This window comes from Plecotus auritus (genome assembly GCF_963455305.1).
Source record: "Plecotus auritus genome assembly, chromosome: 8".
NCBI lineage: Eukaryota > Metazoa > Chordata > Mammalia > Chiroptera > Vespertilionidae > Plecotus > Plecotus auritus.
Window position 1 is genome coordinate 89,316,327 of NC_137782.1, and position 16,909 is coordinate 89,333,235.

A 16,909-nucleotide genomic window follows, 5' to 3' on the forward strand; every position below is an offset into this window, starting at 1 on the left:
CTCCTACAACAAGCTTTGCCTTTTTCATCGCTGGCATTGTCACTGAGGAGGAGTGATGGTGGGCAGGTCTGCTGACACCTGAGCTCTCCCTGCTGTCCCGACAGCCTTCACAGCCGCCTCCCCACCTCCCCACTCCCCAGGGAAGCCAGAGCCAATTTCACTTAGGAATAATATCCTTTCCAGCAGTTGAAACCATTTGATTAAATCTCTCCCCCTGAATAAGCCTCTTTAACACCCTGTGTGGTGAAAAGGGATGTAGGATGTGTAAGTTGTTGCTGCTGCAAACCACAATACACGGTTGTCTGACAAGCACTTGCAATCTTTATCCAGGCCACACCATTTTGATTTGAAACAACTGACAAACTATGGCTTTCTTTGTTTTTTGTTTTCAGATCTGGTATTTGGCCGAATGAGCTACGTGAGCCTGTCATTTCAAGGACAGTGACCAATACCACAAAGATAACATTCAAGAATGCTCTAAAAAGGGAAGTTAGGATTTCAGAACACAGATCCGCTACTCTGGGCTTGCAGCTTCCTGGTTCTTAGATTTTTAAAACGAGATTGGTAATATTAACAGAAGTGATTTTTCCCTGTGCTGTAATGAAATGAGTCAACATTTGGAAGAATTACAAAAGTTGGTAAGCCAGTGTTTTCCCAACAACCAATGCATGACATGTCAACAATCAAGCTTGGGTAAAAGCATTCAGAACAATGGATTTTAACTGAATAGTTTGAAAAGTTTGTGGATATGCGGTTGCAGATTCCATTTAGCCACTAATCTTTCAGAAACTACCATTTATTGTGTTGTGGTTTAGTGTTAAAGGAAAATAATTATCAGCAAAGGCTATCAACATATCCCTCCATTTCCAATCACATTCAGGGTGGGGCAAAAGTAGGTTTACAGTTGTTCGTATAAAAAAATGCAATAATCCTATCTAATAAAAGAGTAATATGCAAATTGACCATACCTCTGCTATACCCACAAGCCACGCCGAGCAGCCAATCAGGAGCAAGTATGCAAATTAACCCAACCAAGATGGCTGCAGCCACAGAGAGAGCAGGAGGCTTGGGTTTCCCCAGCAATGGAGGAAGCCAAGCTTTCCGCTTGCCCTGGCCTGCCTTGGCCTCCACTTAAGGCTACAAAGTTTCAATTATAGAAGATAAATAAATCCCAACAGAAATGGCTGCCGCCACAGAGCGAGCAGGTGGCTCGGCTCCACTCAAGGTTACAAAGTTTCAATTATAGAGAGGATTCAAGATGGCGGCGTAGGTAAACACCTAAACTGCTGCCTCACACAACAATTTCAAAACTACAACTAAAAGACAAAACGTCTATCACCCAGAACCACAGGAAAGCTGGCTGAGTGGAAGTTCTACAACTAGAAGGAAAGAGAAAAGAGCACTGAGATGTGCACAAGCGCCGAAAAGCTGAGGTACGGAGGCACACGATCTGGGCTGGCAGCGGGTGACTGGGAGTGCTGCTTTTTTCAACCCGAAGGGAGACAAGCTCCCAATTACTCCGAACTGCAGTTTCTGGGGGGACACGGGGGACCCAAACTCCTATGGGGAGAAGCTGGACTGTCTGCCATCGGGTTGGAAAATGAGGGTGGCTTGCTTGCAGGGCTGCGTGCAGGAATAACTGTTTACTGCGCTGGGGCACGCGGTCGGAGACACAGAGCTGGCTAACTGGCAGCCATCTCTGTTTGCCACGCCCTAGCCTAGTGACGCCCTGAGACCCCGCCCTGCACAACCTACAAACCCACCCAAGCTCCAAGCAGCGGCTTTAACATATGAATGGCCTGCCCTATCGCAGCTTAACATAGCAAACTTGCAGCCGGGTCAGACAGCTCCAAAACCTCCAAACCCCAAGAAAAGAGGAGAAAACTGTAGTTCTCACTGTAGCTCCTGCTGGGTGGCCTCAGACAGTAGCTGACCTGCACCCCATTGGAGATCCAGAAGCCAGTGTACCTAGTGGTCAGTGTGAGACACCAGATTTCAACTCCTCACATCCATAAGTGACACATTCAAAAGGCAGACTCAGTGAGCACCAAAGCCCCACTGCACCATAAGCGTGTCTCCAGCACAGCAGTTCTTCCATTATAGACACAGTGGGTCCTCACAGCCAATTGGCCTGGAGGTCAATTCCTCCCAGTGTACCAACAGCAATCAAGGCTTAACTACACCAAGACTTTGCACTCAGCCCACAAAGGGGTGTACCAAGAGCGTCCACCTCAGGTGATTGGGGAGGCTGAGCTATTGGCCCCTATAGGTCACCTACCACACAAAGCCACTCCATCAACACAGGGAAGCAGCCAAAATGTGGAGACAAAGAAACATGTCACGAATGAAAGAAATGGAGGAAAGCAAACTACTGGACAACAGAGTTCAGAACCACATTTATAAGGTTACTCAAGAATCTTCTAAAAACAACTGAGGAATTTAGTGAGACCTTTAAGGATCTTAATGAGAATGCCAAAAAAATGAAAAAAGGACCAGTCAGAAATTAAGCATACACTGTCTAAAATAAAGAATATACAGAAACTCAACTGTAGATCAATGTACCCCAAGAATCAAACCAAAGGTCTGAAATATGAGGAAACAAAAAACACCCAACCAGAAAAACAAAAAGAAAAAAGAATCCAAAAATATAAAGATAGTGTAAGGAGCCTCTGGGACAACTTTAAGCGTACCAACATCCGAATTTTTGGGGTGCCAGAAGAAGAGAGAGAGCAAAATATTGAAAACCTATTAGAAGAAATAATGACAGAAAACTTTCCCTACCTGGTGAAAGAAATAGACTTACAAGTTCAGGAAGCGCACAGAACCCCATACAAGAAGAATCCAAAGAGGACCACACCAAGACACATCATAATTAAAATGCCAAGGGCAAAAGACAAAGAGAGAATCTTGAAAGCAGCAAGAGAAAAACGGTTAGTTACCTACAAGGGAGTACCCATACGACGGTCAGCTGATTTCTCGGCAGAAACTATGCAGGCCAGAAGGGAGTGGCAAGAAATATTCAAAGTGATGAACAGCAAGAACCTACAACCAAGATTACTCTACCCAGCAAAGCTATCATTCAGAGTTGAAGGTCAGATAAAGAGCTTCACAGACAAGAAAAAGCTAAAGGAGTTCATCACCACCAAACCAGGATTACATGAAATGCTGAAGGGTATTCTTTAAGAAGAGGAAGAAGAAGAAAAAGATAAAGATAAAAATTATGCACAAAATGACATCAAATACATACCTACCAACAAGTGAATCTAAAAATCAAGTGAATAAAAAATCTGAAGAACAGAATGGACTGGTGAATATAATAGAATCAGGGACATAGAAAGGGAGTGGACTGACAATTCGCAGTGGGGAGGGTGTGTGAGGGGTGCGGGAAGAGACTGGACAAAAATCTTACACCTATGGATGAAGACAGTGGCGGGGGGTAAGGGCATGGGGTGGGGTGGGGAATCAGGTGGAGGGGAGCTATGGAGGAAAAAAAAAAGAGGAACACCTGTAATAATCTGAACAATAAAGATTAAAAAAATAAAATTAAATTAAAGTCCAAGGGGAAAAAACAAAACAAAAAAACCCACAAAGTTTCAATTATAGAAGATAAATAAATCCCAGATACCAGATCCTCTGCTTGGGTCACTGGGGGGCATGGCCGGCCTGCAAACCACCACAGGCCCCTTGCCCAGGCCATCCCATGCCCCAAGGGAACCCCCACTCTGATCCGGGACACCCTTCAGGGCAAACCAGCCGGCCCCCACCCGTGCACCAGGGCTCTATCCTATCTAATAAAAGAATAATATGCAAATTGACTGTCACTCCAACACACAAGATGGCTGCCCCTATGTGGTCAAAGATGACTGCCCCCATGTGGACAAAAGATGGCCACCACAAGATGGCCAGTAGGGGAGGGCAGTTGGGAGGGACCAGGCCTGCAAGGGAGGGCAGTTGGGGGCGATCAAGCCTGCAGGGGAGGGCAGTTGGGAGGGACCAGGCCTGCAAGGGAGGGCAGTTGGGGGTGATCAAGCCTGCAGGGGAGGGCAGTGAGGCATGACCAGGCCGGCAGAGGAGGGAAGTTGGGGGCAACTGGGCCTGCAGGGGAGGGCAGTGAGGCATGACCAGGCCGGCAGAGGAGGGAAGTTGGGGGCAACCGGGCCTGCAGGGAAAAGCTGTTGGGAGGGACCCAGGCCTGCAGGGGAGGGCAGTTAGGGGCAAACAGGCTGACAGGTGAGCAGTTAGGCATCAATCAGGCTGGCAGGGGAGTGGTTAGGTGGTGATCAGGCTGGCAGGCAGAAGCGGTTAGGGGCAATCAGGAAGGCAGGCAGGCGAGCAGTTGGGAGCCAGCAGTCCTGGATTGTGAGAGGGATGTCCGACTGCCCATTTAGGCCCAATCCTACTGGGATCGGGCCTAAACGGGCAGTCGGACATCCCTCAAGGGGTCCCAGATTGGAGAGGGTGCTGGTTGGGCTGAGGGACACCCCCCCCTCGCCCCATGCACGAATTTCGTGCACTGGGCCTCTAGTTAATACATAATGATACAAGAATGAGCTCTGTATTTTGTGTGCTCACAATTGTAAACTTCCTCTTGCCCGCCCTGTATGTGAGGCCAGGTTTTCTTCATATGCTTCAACCAAAACAACACATGACAATGGACTGGACTGTACACAGAAACAGCTGAGGACCCAGCCGACTGTGAAACCAGACATAAGAGTTTTGTGAAGGCATAAACAATGCTACTTTTTGGTTTGGAAAATACTTTTTATAAAAGTGTTATGTTAATATAGAATGGGTTTTCTGTTATTTTTAAACAAATAAATATTTTAAAGTTTCAGATTGCTAATGCCACAACTATAGATAAAACAAAAACTTTTTTTGGGGGGAGAGGAGGCTTTAATTTCTAAATGTAAAAGGATCTCAAAATAGAAGTTTAAGAACCACTGTCCTACCTCTTTGGCAAAGATGGGGCTCAAGACTTAAATGATCACCTACAGATGCTTCCCACCCAGGCTGGGTCAGACACACCACTAGCCTGCATGTCATTTCTCCTTTTTCTTGGTGAAGAGACTGTTCTCTTCACACCTGGGCACTTGGCCACACGGATTCAAGACTTCATTAATCCAATTGATGCGTGTAGCTTCTAGGATTTGTCTTTTTTTCCAAATAGATTTTTATTGATGTCAGAGAGGAAGAAAGAGGGAGAGAGCAATACAAACATCAATGATGAGAAAGAATCATCAACTGGCTGCCTCCTGCACACCCCACACTGGGGATCGAACCCACAACCTGGGCATGTGCCCTGACCGGGAATCGAACTGTGACCTCCTGGTTCTTAGGTTGAGGCTCAACCACTGAGCCACACCGACCAGGCTAGGATATGTCTTTAAGGTGGCAGTAAAGACCATGCCTGTGTGAGGAACATCCTTGGGATGTCAAACCAATAAAATAAGAGCCGGAGTCCCTGAAGCCATGGGGCCAGCCACCACACTGAGCGTGGGCTGTGTTGCAGGACAGAAATGCTTTGTTTCTAAGTCACCATTAGCTGGATCTCACTATTTCACTAACCACGAGGGATACTACTTCTGGGTCATGCCCTGAGAGAGATGCTGTGAGACCCCAGGCCGTCTCCTACTTTTCACTGGGTAAGAGAATCCGAGAACTGGAGCAGTTGCCTTGGACCCAGAAAAGTAGCCCAAGTATACATTTATTAAGGAGCAATCCGTCTGCACCACATCTGCACACCTGACTCATATCTGCACACCTGACTCAGGGTACCCACCGAGGACAGAGCCTTGCCTAGACTTCCTGTACCCCCATCATACTCTGCATGACTCCACTAAAACACTATTATCCCAGCCGCAGCCTCTCTCTCTAGGTCCACCCTAGCATTTGGGGCCTGATAACAGGGCCTGTCCTGTGCAGGCAGGATTCGGACAGCACTTTTGGCCCCACCCACTAGATGGCAGCAGCACAGCCACTGCTGAGAACAACTGCTCCACTGTTTCCTTCATTTCAGTCACCTGAGGTTGCCCAAACCCGCCATGTTGGGGGGAGACGGGGTTCTCAGCTTTGCTCCAATGGCTCCTGCAAGTTGCATGCTCTTACTGACCTCGTCATCCCGCAGCCTCATCTTTCAAGATGAGGATCATCCATTCCTTTCACTAAGAGGCCTCTCATGGTCTACCCTTCCTGGGAAAGAGCGACCCTTCATTCTTATTTCCACAGCACAGTGCTGACTGTCCAGAAAGCTGTCCTACTCCTGGTGCTGCAGCGTTTCAGCTGGGTATGTGGCTGCCCTTCCTGAAACCATTCCCAGTTTCCTCCCCGCCTCGATGCCTGAGCAGGCCTAGGTCTGCTCATCTCCCACTGGCCACAAGGTTTGCTGCTTCTGGGGCACGGTTGGTGAGGGAGGCTGTGAGCCCTCCCCCTCTACTTCTGTTTTCCACTGGATAAGGAATCTGGACCAGAGATGAAGCACTATGTTAAGGATGACAAAGCCTGTCTAACAGCTGTGGATCTCTTGCTTCTGAGAGAAATAAACCTGATAATGTTTAAGCCACTTAGCTTGGTTCTGTAAGAGCAAACAGACTAGTATCCTAACTCACACTACCTGGTAGAGGGTCTACACTACGAAGGTTGGCAGAGCTTTGTAAAGAGCCAGACAGTCAATATCTCAGGTTTTGTGTACCATCCCATTTCTCCAGTAACTACTCAGTGATGCCACTGCAGGGCCAGAGCAGCCACAAAGGTAGGGGGACAAGGGGCATGCCAGCAGGCTGCACGGGCCCACGGGCCAGGGTGTGCAGACCCTGATGTAGATCAGGGAATTCTTCCACTCCAGCATCTTATTTCTGTGTTCTTAGCAGCTGGTGGCACCTCGGAAGGCACCTTTAAGAAGCAACCTTACTGCTCTTAGCTAAGATTACTGTTCCAACCTGTCCAACTTCATCACATGCCCATTTAAAAACAACAGCAAACATTATCTCAGTAAATTTCTGAGGAGCAGGCTAGCTGATTAGTTCTGGCTATGGTTTTTCATTTATAATAATAGAAGCATAATATGCTAATTAGATCAGACAGTCGAATGACCTTCCAGACGTCATGAAGCTGCGGCGGCCGGAGCCGAGGCAGAGGCAGTTAGGGGCGATCAGGCAGGCAGGCAGAGTGGTTAGGGGTGATCAGGCAGGCAGGTGAGCAGTTAGAGGTGATCAGGCAGGTAAGTGGTTAGGGGCGATCAGGCAGGCAGGCAGAATGGTTAGGGGCGATCAGGCAGGCAGGCAGGCAGGGCAGTTAGGGGCAGTCAGGCGGGCAGGCAGGCAGAGTGGTTAGGGACAATCAGGCAGGTAGGCGAGCGGTTAAGGAGCCAGCAGTCCCAGATTGCGAGAGGAATGTCTAACTGCCGGGATTGGGCCTAAACCGGCAGTCGGACGTCCCCTGAGGGGTCCCGAATTGTGAGAGGGTGCAGGTCGGGCTAAGGGAGCCCCCTCCCTCATGAAGTTCGTGCACTGGGCCTCTAATTAGGTTATAACTGAGATAATGACTGGACCTGCAATACTGTGAAGGCTTGACTAGGGCTGGAGAATCTGTGTTCAAGTTCACGTACACCTCATACACAATTTTGCTCCTCCCAAGCTTCTGCAGCTAGATCACATGCCTCAAACATAGGTTCCTGAGCACTTTTCCCTTATCCCTGTTAGCTAACATTTTAGCCTATTTGTTACTTTTTAGGTCACAGCCCACCCCACTGGACTGAGTTTCATGAGACAGAGACCTTATCCATCCTGCTCACCCCTATATACCTAGCACGTAATTCTTATCCCTTTCCTTGTGTGCTGTTGTTTGTTTTTAACACTAAAATTCTGAGCAAATGGACACCTACCCGTATGGATTCGTAGGTGGCGGTCCAAATCTTTCATGCCGTGAACAGTTTTGAAGTGGCAACCTAGAAGAGAAAGAAAAAAATATAACCTCAAAAAGAAAGCTACTATGAACTGGAGTTCCGGTGAGGCACACTCTGAGCAGCGATGCTCAGGACCCACAGAGGATGGCCCTGCGCTGCGCATGCGCAAGAGAAGCACAGGGATGCGCTTAGTGCTCAGCGAGCGAGTTCCCGCAGCGCTGGACAGCGCCCCAGGGGCTCCGGTGCTCCAGGTTACCCTTTACCTGGGTAGCAGCAGTTGAATGTCCTCTCTCCGAGGGTCGACGTTTGTTGCTTTGACTTGGAGGGAGGAGCCACGACAGGGGCTTTCTGGGTGTCGCTGCTGTCGGAGGAGGGACAAGTTGTTTTGGGGGCATCATTATCTAGTTCTGAAGCTGAAATGGAGACCAAAACGTGTTCCTTAATTTCTCAAATATTAGCACCATGTTAAGTCCTATAATAGAGCAGGTGCGGGCTTACTCCACCTCCCTTCATCACTTCTCAAAAACACACACAAAACATGAAAACCTGAAAGCCACATGCATTCTGGCCTTAGAAAAGTCATCTTCATCTAATGACTGGTTTCCAGGATATATAGGGGACAAAGAACACAGCATCGCGACAGGGATGCGATGGCCAGATCCGGGCTGTAAAATTTGGCAAAAGCACCTCTCAACAACCTGCTTTGTAAGAGAATGTCCGATCCATCACAGGCCACAATTTTATAAAAGGTAATGAACACAAATTATGAGAAAAGTAAAGTAAGACAAGAACCAAAGGCCAGGAGTTATGATGGACAGAACAGAAAGCTGGATGTCACGGCAATGCCAGGCTATTTTTAAATGCTTACGTCCCATATCCGAACTTGTTTGCCTCAACGCAGTACAGGTCACAGACCACATTTCGAGCACCACCGCTCTCCAGGACGAAATGCAGTTGTTTCAGCAGATAACATGAAAGAAGGGGGGAACCAGGGACTAAGACTTGATGATGGTCTGTAATACCAGGATTTTTATTCCGATTTCAACAGACTGTAAAACCAATGAAGACGGTGGGAAGCTGAACCCAACTAAAAGCTTGAGAAGGGTTTTTATTTTTATTTTTATTTTTTTTTAAATATATTTTATTGACTTTTTTACAGAGAGGAAGGGAGAGGGATAGAGAGTCAGAAACATCGATGAGAGAGAGACATCGATCAGCTGCCTCCTGCACACCCCCTACTGGGGATGTGCCCGCAACCAAGGTACATGCCCCTGACCGGAATCGAACCTGGGACCCTTCAGTCCGCAGACCGATGCTCTATCCACTGAGCCAAACCGGTTAGGGCGGGTTTTTATTTTTAAAGTGGGAAGATAAAATTAGACTTTTACTAAAAACATTCTCATAGTTTAGAGAGGAATATTCATAAATTGCATATATGTCTGATTCACTTTAAAACAACCCCAGGGAAGGGGGATAGCTATATGGAAGAAACAAGGCCGGCCACCTGTCATTACCTGTTGAAGCCCAGCTATGGGTACAAGAGACCTCACTGTGTCATTCTATTTTCAGTAAGGTTGAGCCATGTGCAATCCTCGTTTTCATGGGCCCAAGTGATTGGATGACAATTTCATATAGCTCAATTTAAATACGCAGTTTAAAAAGATTCCATAACAATGATTAAGTACTCCCTCCTGCAGACGTGCGAGCCATGTCTGAAGTCTTTAAGAAAAAAGATCTCGACTAATTTATGAATTAGAGGCCACGGTCTGAGGCTTTTGGTTTACCCTCGTACAGAAGGCTGATTCCATTTTCCTTGAGGGTTTATCAAGGTAAACCTTCTCTGACCATGAGAGGCTGTGCAGCACATTGGTGTGGGCTTCGGTTCTAGGTACAGGGTTTGCTTAGCCATGAAACTAGCTGTGTGCCTATTAGCACCTTACTTAACCTTTCTGAGCCACAGTTGACTCACCTGTAAAAAGAAATCGCTGACCTGTCTCAAGGTTAAAAGATAGCAATGTAAATTCTCAGTATAGGGCCCAGCCTGTCTGAGTATACACTTCAGTTAGAAAGGACTGTGGGAGGCCCCTTAACAGGGTCTGAACAGGTGACCCAATCCTGTGGCTCTTAACTGGGGTTCATTTTGCCCCCAGGGAACTTTTGGCAATGACTGGGGACATTTTTAATTGTCAGGATCATGTGGGGATAGTGGCATCTAACAGGTTAAGGCCAGGGATATTGCTGAACACCATACAATGCACAAGACGGTCCCCATACCTGGATCAGCATCACCTGCATTGTGAGTTAAATGTAATGCCCCAGAGGGAGGGGGTGTTAGGGTAGATTCCCAGGAACCTGCATTTTAAAGCCTTCCCCAAGTGACTGTCTTACTACTCTAAACCTCTGCTATTCAAAGGATGGGCCACAGAGCACTAATATCAGCATCATGGGAGCTAATTAGAAAAGCAGAATCTCAGGCCCCACCCCACCCCAGACTCCGTCCTACCTACAGAGGCAACCTGCACTTTCACAAGAGCCCTAGGTGATTCCTCTGCACCAAGCATGTCAAACTCAAAGGCGAACACGGGCCAAATAAACAAGGCATGCAGCCTGCGGGCCACGAGTTTGACATGCTTGCTCTGCACGCTAAAATCAGAGAAGCACAACTCCACGCCCTCGCTTGTCTAACACAAGTGCATCAGAATCACCTGGAGGGCTCATTAAGACACAGGTGTCTTGGCCCCACCTCTCGAGTTCCTGATTCAGGAGGTCTGCAGTGGAGCCGGTGATTTTTCTAACAAGTTCCCTGCTGATGCTACTGGTCTGGGGCCCACACTTTTGAGAACTTCTGCTTGGGGAGGATGTAAAATGACTCAGAGGAGCTGCTCAAGATCACAGGGCTAGAAGTTTTCAGCCGACTAGAACCCACACTTGCCATCTCTGAAGCTCATCAGTAATGCCCCTCACAGGTAACCAAACCTGTACTACTTAGCAATTCCCCCTTTAAAAAGAAACCCATCAAACTCTTGAGTGTTTTAACCCCCCAGATAGAATTAGACTGAAAAGCTGAAATCTAAGTGAGAGGGATCTGACTGGGAAGCCAGCTAGTAAGTTTCAAATTCCAATTCTATCATCTATTACCTGTGTGACCCTAGGTAAGTTACTCAACTTTGCTGTTCCTCAGTTGCCACATCAGTAAAATGGGGATTTAGCCCCTAACTTAATAGGGTTACATGAAGATTATTAAATTTACCATCCATAAAAGAACCTTGTACATAAGTGAGCACTATGTAAACATTATTGGTTTTATTCATTGGTGTGTACATATGTGCACCACCAGATTCTTGGAGAGGGAAATGCATTGTGCAATGCAAAATTCAAAATAGGCAGAAGAGAGATGGATGAGTTCTGGTTATCAGAAAACTGTGCCCAACAGCTATCAAGGGCCACGAGAGACTTCCTTCACCTTTAGACACCCAAGGATCCCACGCTCTCCTGGGAAAGGTACAGCGGGAGCAGAGATCTTCTGCTTGAGGCGGGGTGGGGGGCGTGGGCAAACATTTGGCAGTTAGAACCTCCTTGAGCACAGTGGGCCTTTTTTAACCCTTTGAGAAACTGCTGATGTTCCTTTGTAAGGTTGTTGTCCTGCCCGTTACTTCCTTCTTTTACTGGTGGTGCCTCAAGTCTACATTATACTTCCTCCAAAGGTTACTTTGGTTGCAAAGCGACTTATTTGCAAGAGTGACCTAACTTAAGAAGAAAGGCAAGCCTCCAGCTCAGCGCCACAGATGTAAAATACAGGTGAAAAACCCCATCAGTTGTAAGGCTGCTTTTTCTCTGCAGTGGTGGCTGGTGTTGAGGTGTGTTTGGGGCATAATTCTGATTATGCCCTGCCCACAGGGGGTACCCCAGTACTGCAGGGTACAGAACACCATCCCCAACGCCTTGGAACACAGGCCCACTCCAGGGCCAGCGCTGCTGGTACACATAAAAAGTAGCCGGTAGCAAGAACTTTGAAAAACAGCCTGGGGTAATTCAGGAAGTCTTCAATAATCGCTCCCCGCTAAAGATTCAACATCCCCAAGTCCTTTCATGAGGACCAGTAGGAGGCCTGGTCCCCACCCCAGAAAGACCGCCCTTGTCCAGCTACCTGTCTCCATTCAAGGCCTTGGACAAAGAAGTAGTTATGGTATTTTGGTTACGGCAATTCACGCAGCCAAGCTTTAGTTTCAAATACAAGCTATTAATTTAGGAGTGGCTTGGTTAAGGTTTTTTCCCCTCCGCCACCTCCTGGGGAGAGGGTTTTCTTTTTTTTAAGCGCTGCTGGGGGTCTGAGCCTTCCCGGATAAGGGACTGGAGATCCCCCGTTCATAAAAACGCAGGAAGGGAAAAGACAGTGCAGTTAAAACTCCACTCCACTTCCTTCCTAGGAAAAAGGTATCAGCTAACCACGGGCGGGAGGGGGAGGCTAAGAGGAGGGAGGAGGAGGGGAGGCAAAGAGGAGGGAGGCGAGATTACTTAGTCTTAATCAGTGTCTGAGTGCAAGATAATCAGAAGCGGAAGCGCTTTAGAAATGCAGATTCCCCGACCTCCCCCCCCTCCCCCCGACATTCCAAGGGGTGGGGTACCTGAGAGTGGCCATAAGAATTTGACCAGTTGGCAAAGCTCCCTACCCCGAAGGCGCTTTAGAATTGGTGGCCCCAGGGGCCCCAGGGTGAGAAATACCGCCCCCAGGTGTTAGGGGAGCCAAGGGTCTTTCTGCTTCGCTGGGGCTCCAGCAGCTACGGGGCACCCGAGGTGAGTCCGGCAAGTCCGACTGTGGCACCGCCTACCCGACACCCCCTCTCCCTAGCGGCTCCACTTCTCCAGGGTAAAAGGCACAATCTCAAGGAGTCCTCGGCGTCCCCGTCACCCCTCGGATCTCGTCTGACCCACCGCAGGTTCCAGCCCGCCGAGCCCTCCCCTCTGAACCTGCGGTTCCCTCCACCTGGAATGCGCTTCCCCCGGGCATCGCTACGGCTCGCTCCCTCACAACCTTCAGATGTTCACTCCGCGGCCTGTCCGGACAACGCGTGTGAAAGAGACCCCTGCTCCCGGGCCCACACCTCCCTCCAGTGCTTTTCTGGCGTCCCCCGCAAAGCGCACCCCTAACCACTTCGCGCACCGGGCTCCAGCGGAGCCAGAATTCTGTCCGCCTTGTTCGCTGCTGTGTCCCTCTCCAGCTCTAAGCCCGGGTACCCGCTAAGCTCAGACATTTTCAGACATTTCTCCATCCTCCAGAAGGTCGCTCTGCGCGCGGGGCTCAGTGCCTGTTTTTCAGGCGCGCAGCCTCGCCAGAGGGCTTGGGGACCGGCATTTCGACACCCCTAAGGCAGCCCCGGAAGGGGTCCCAGGACACCCTGGCAGCGTGCCTGGCGATGCACCGCCGCTCAGAGTCCGCGCAGACCCAGGAATTCACGCAGGAGGGAAATTTACACGGTGGGGGAGGGGTCGGGGCGCCGCTCCTCGAGCCCCAGGACAAGTTGGAAGCTTCATCCCGTCTTCCACGCCCGGTGGCGGTACCTCGCCCCCGCGCGAGCCCGGAAACACCCGAGAAACGGCATCCAGCCCCCTGGCGGGGCGACCGCAACGCTACTCACCCGACTCCCTGGCCGCCTCGCGCGCCACCTCCGCCACCTCCCGGCGCGCGGGCTCCGGCTCCGCGCGGGCCAGCTGCTGCGGCTTCGCTTGCTTGCGCCGCGACATGGCGTGACGACCCGGCGCCCGCGAGCGGCCTACTTCCCACAACCCGGTCGCGGAGTTGGGAAGTCACACCCCTCTGCTGAGCGCGCAGGTCCCGCGATTCCGCGTCTCGGCTGAGCGGGGCGATTTAACACGAGTCCTGACGGCTGATTGGCCCGGGCCCAAGGCTTCGGGGTCCCGGGAGCGCGGTCCGCGCCTCGCAGGCCGCACCCCCCGCAGCTCCTGAGAAATGCAGACTCTCGGGCTCCGCCCAGGCCTGCTGCATCAGAATCTGCATTGTAACGAGCTCCCAGGTGATTCGCATGCACATTAAAGTTTGAGAAACCACGTCTGCATCTTAACAAGCTCCCCAGGTGATTCGTGTGCCCATTAAAATTTCAGAAGCGCCACTCGCCTCCAACTCGAATGTGCGCAGGAACCACTGGGGATCTCGTTAAAATGCAGATTCTGATTCGGTGGGTCTGGGCTGGGGCCTGAGCTTTTGGATTCCTAACGAGCTCCCGGGTGAGGCCCTGGCGGCGCTTCCAGATTCGGACTAAATTGGCCTGGACGGAAACCCGGGCGCTGCGGTGGTGGTTGTTAAAGCTTCCCAGGTTGTTCTGAGCGGGCGTTAAGGCACGACTTCCACTCGTGGCTCTCAGCCTTGGCTGTATATTCGAATTTAAAATTTAAATGAGGCCAGAGTGTCTCCAACTGCAGGGTGAACCACTGTTCTTGGAGAAGCCGATTAAAAATACAGATTCCGAAAGTTTTGGCTCCAGACGGCGGAGCCCGGGAATCCGTGTTTGCGCAGCGCCGCGCGGGGTCCAGCGCCGCACACCCGAGAAGCCCCAGCAGGCAACTGAGGCGTGGTCCTGGGGGGGTGGTGTGTGTGTGTGTCCTTGATGAGACCCGAGGGGTGTTGGGGGGGAGGGGGAGGAGGGGGGAGACACCAGGTGAACTACATCCTATTGGGATCAAGAAAGCCACCGACTTCCCAGGTGTTTACTTGTTCCCAGGTGGAGTTGTTACTGAAGGCGGGGCTTTGCCCCGAGCTTGCTGGGACCTGATAATCACGTGGAGCCCGAGTTAAAAAGACCCAAGTTCAGCTCCGAATCCGGGAGTGGTCTGGGAACCCGTATTCCCAACACCTCCGCGGGCGCGGGGGGGGGGGGGGCGGGGGGTTCCGCTGTGGTGAGTGCGGGCCCCGTGGGGTTTCTCCGCGTCCTGTAAACCACCTGCTGTGAGGTTACTACCGTTGACAAACCCTAGGGGACAGCCTGCGAGAAGAGCATTTTTATATTTCCCCAAAACCGAGCTGTTTTCCTCAACCTTCCTGTTTTCAAGTTGTGAGTTGATTCTAGGATGTTTGTGCAATGCGAGGTGAAGTCACTCAGGGTTAAACAAACAAAAAATTAAAGCAATTTTAAAGATTTCTTTGGGATGTATATACACATAAACGTAATGCCATTTGAAAACATGCCATGTGAAAACGTAATGCTAGGGTCTCCGTCTGGAATGTTGCAGAAGGACACTGGGTAAACTGGGGACAGTGGTCATTGCCTCTGGGGAAGCTGAAGGGGAAGGGCACCCAGCATGGAGGATGGGTGACATCTGACACCCTTATACTGCTGGAGCCATGTACCTGTGTATTTACCTGCCTGAGCTCTCTGCACTCTTCAGCTCTAGGGCACACAACTGGATCAATCAATCCTTGCTACAGGACACCTTGTCAGTACTGATCCATCCCTGGCCTGTATTTGGTTGCTTGTTTGTTCCTTAGCTTATTATGACATAATAAACACCAGGGGACCCACCACCCAAAACGAGGCCCTTAACCATAACCTACATCTCATCCACCTTCTCCTTCCCTCTCCTCTAGTTTAATAGCCATCAACCTAAATCCTACATATTCATTCCTTTTTCTTTATAGCAAGTTTTTTTTTTGCACCTACAAGTATTCTTAAAAATATATACCATTTTAATTTTAAAAGAACTTCATATAAAGGGTATGTAATCTTCCGGGAATTATTTATCCCACACTTAGTAGATTACGAAGATCATCTAAATTGCTGTAACTGGCATTTGTTCATTTTAATTACTGTGTAATCTTCCATGGTGCGAACATACCAGAGTTTATCGTCTGCTCTCCTGTGGATGGGCACGTGGATTGTTTCCTGGCCTTTGCCATGTGTGCAGTGTTGACTCTGATCTAGGATCTTTCTAAAAAGTGCCCTAGTTTCTTAAGTGAATGTCCATGTAGGTTGGATGGTAGGTGACTAGGAGATAATGGCACTGATTTATACCTGCCATGCAGGGCAAGAGATACTGTGGGGCCACATCCTGTCTTAATTTTTGCCAGTCAGACTCACACACAGTGATAGTTCACTATGAGCCTGCATTTTCACTGCGTGCAATGTTTCAAGAAAAACAAAACAAGATTGATGTTTTCCACAAATATAGTGACAGCAACTGATAACATCTGTTTCATTTTTCAAAGGCACTTTTTAAATATTTTACACTACATGCATTCAAAGTTGTGCTAAGTTAAGTTGACTGCTGTGTTTGGTTTTAACGATTTGATTTCAAGGATCATAATTGAAAAACTATAACACAGGATATAGAAATCTAAATGAAATTCAGGTATGATTGGCTATGCTGAATAAGTTGTTCTGCTCTTTCCATTCCATTTACCAAGGATACAAATTGACTAGTCATCTAAAAAAAAATCCAGCTTGTAAATGCTCACCTTCCCTGCTAATCATCTGGGGCTTTTGCAAATTCAATTGAAGCAGGTGCATCTCCATATCTTGAAGTGGATTTCCAACCCACGGAAGATGCTTAAACAGATTAGAAATTCTGTTGCTAAGTTTAACCACTCAGATAAAGGTGTTTATGTAATAATTTTTCATTGTTTTCAGTAACAGAATCACTTAAAAAGGGGATCAAGGCCAAATGCACATTTCAAAATACTTTCTCCATAGGATGTTCCTCTTGCAAACTACTTTCTCATTCTTTATATATCACCTTTACCCTGATTTTTTTTTAAATGGTTAAGTAGTCTCCTTTCTTCATGGAGAAAGTTAATAAATTTTCAACACTTGTCACTTCATAAAAGAAAAATGGAGAATATCTGTAATTTTGACAACTCTTTAAGTATTTTGCCAGGAGATGATGGGGCACCTCTGAACTATACAAAGGTTCTCCTGGTCACTCCACACCTCTTTACGGAGCACTGTGAAGACCCGGAGGCAGTGGCATGGAATGATAAGTGCAGCGTGGAGCCGCCAG

At 48.8% G+C, this 16,909-nt stretch overlaps 1 protein-coding gene across 2 annotated transcripts in view; it reads right to left on the reverse strand.

The window, feature by feature from the left end:
- ZFP64 (ZFP64 zinc finger protein) overlaps positions 1–16,909 on the reverse strand; it is an 86,677-nt gene that overhangs the window by 13,217 nt on the left and 56,551 nt on the right. The window contains exons 1-3 of one of the 2 annotated variants that reach the window (XM_080685184.1): positions 13,537–13,701; positions 8,164–8,313; positions 7,880–7,942 (exon numbers count right to left, since the gene is read on the reverse strand). In XM_080685184.1, the coding sequence (XP_080541310.1) occupies positions 7,880–7,942; positions 8,164–8,313; positions 13,537–13,642 (319 nt within the window). In that variant the 5' untranslated portion in view covers positions 13,643–13,701. Of the gene's footprint in view, positions 1–7,879; positions 7,943–8,163; positions 8,314–13,536; positions 13,702–16,909 lie in introns of those variants that run through there. The other variant, XM_080685183.1, reaches the window with a different exon arrangement.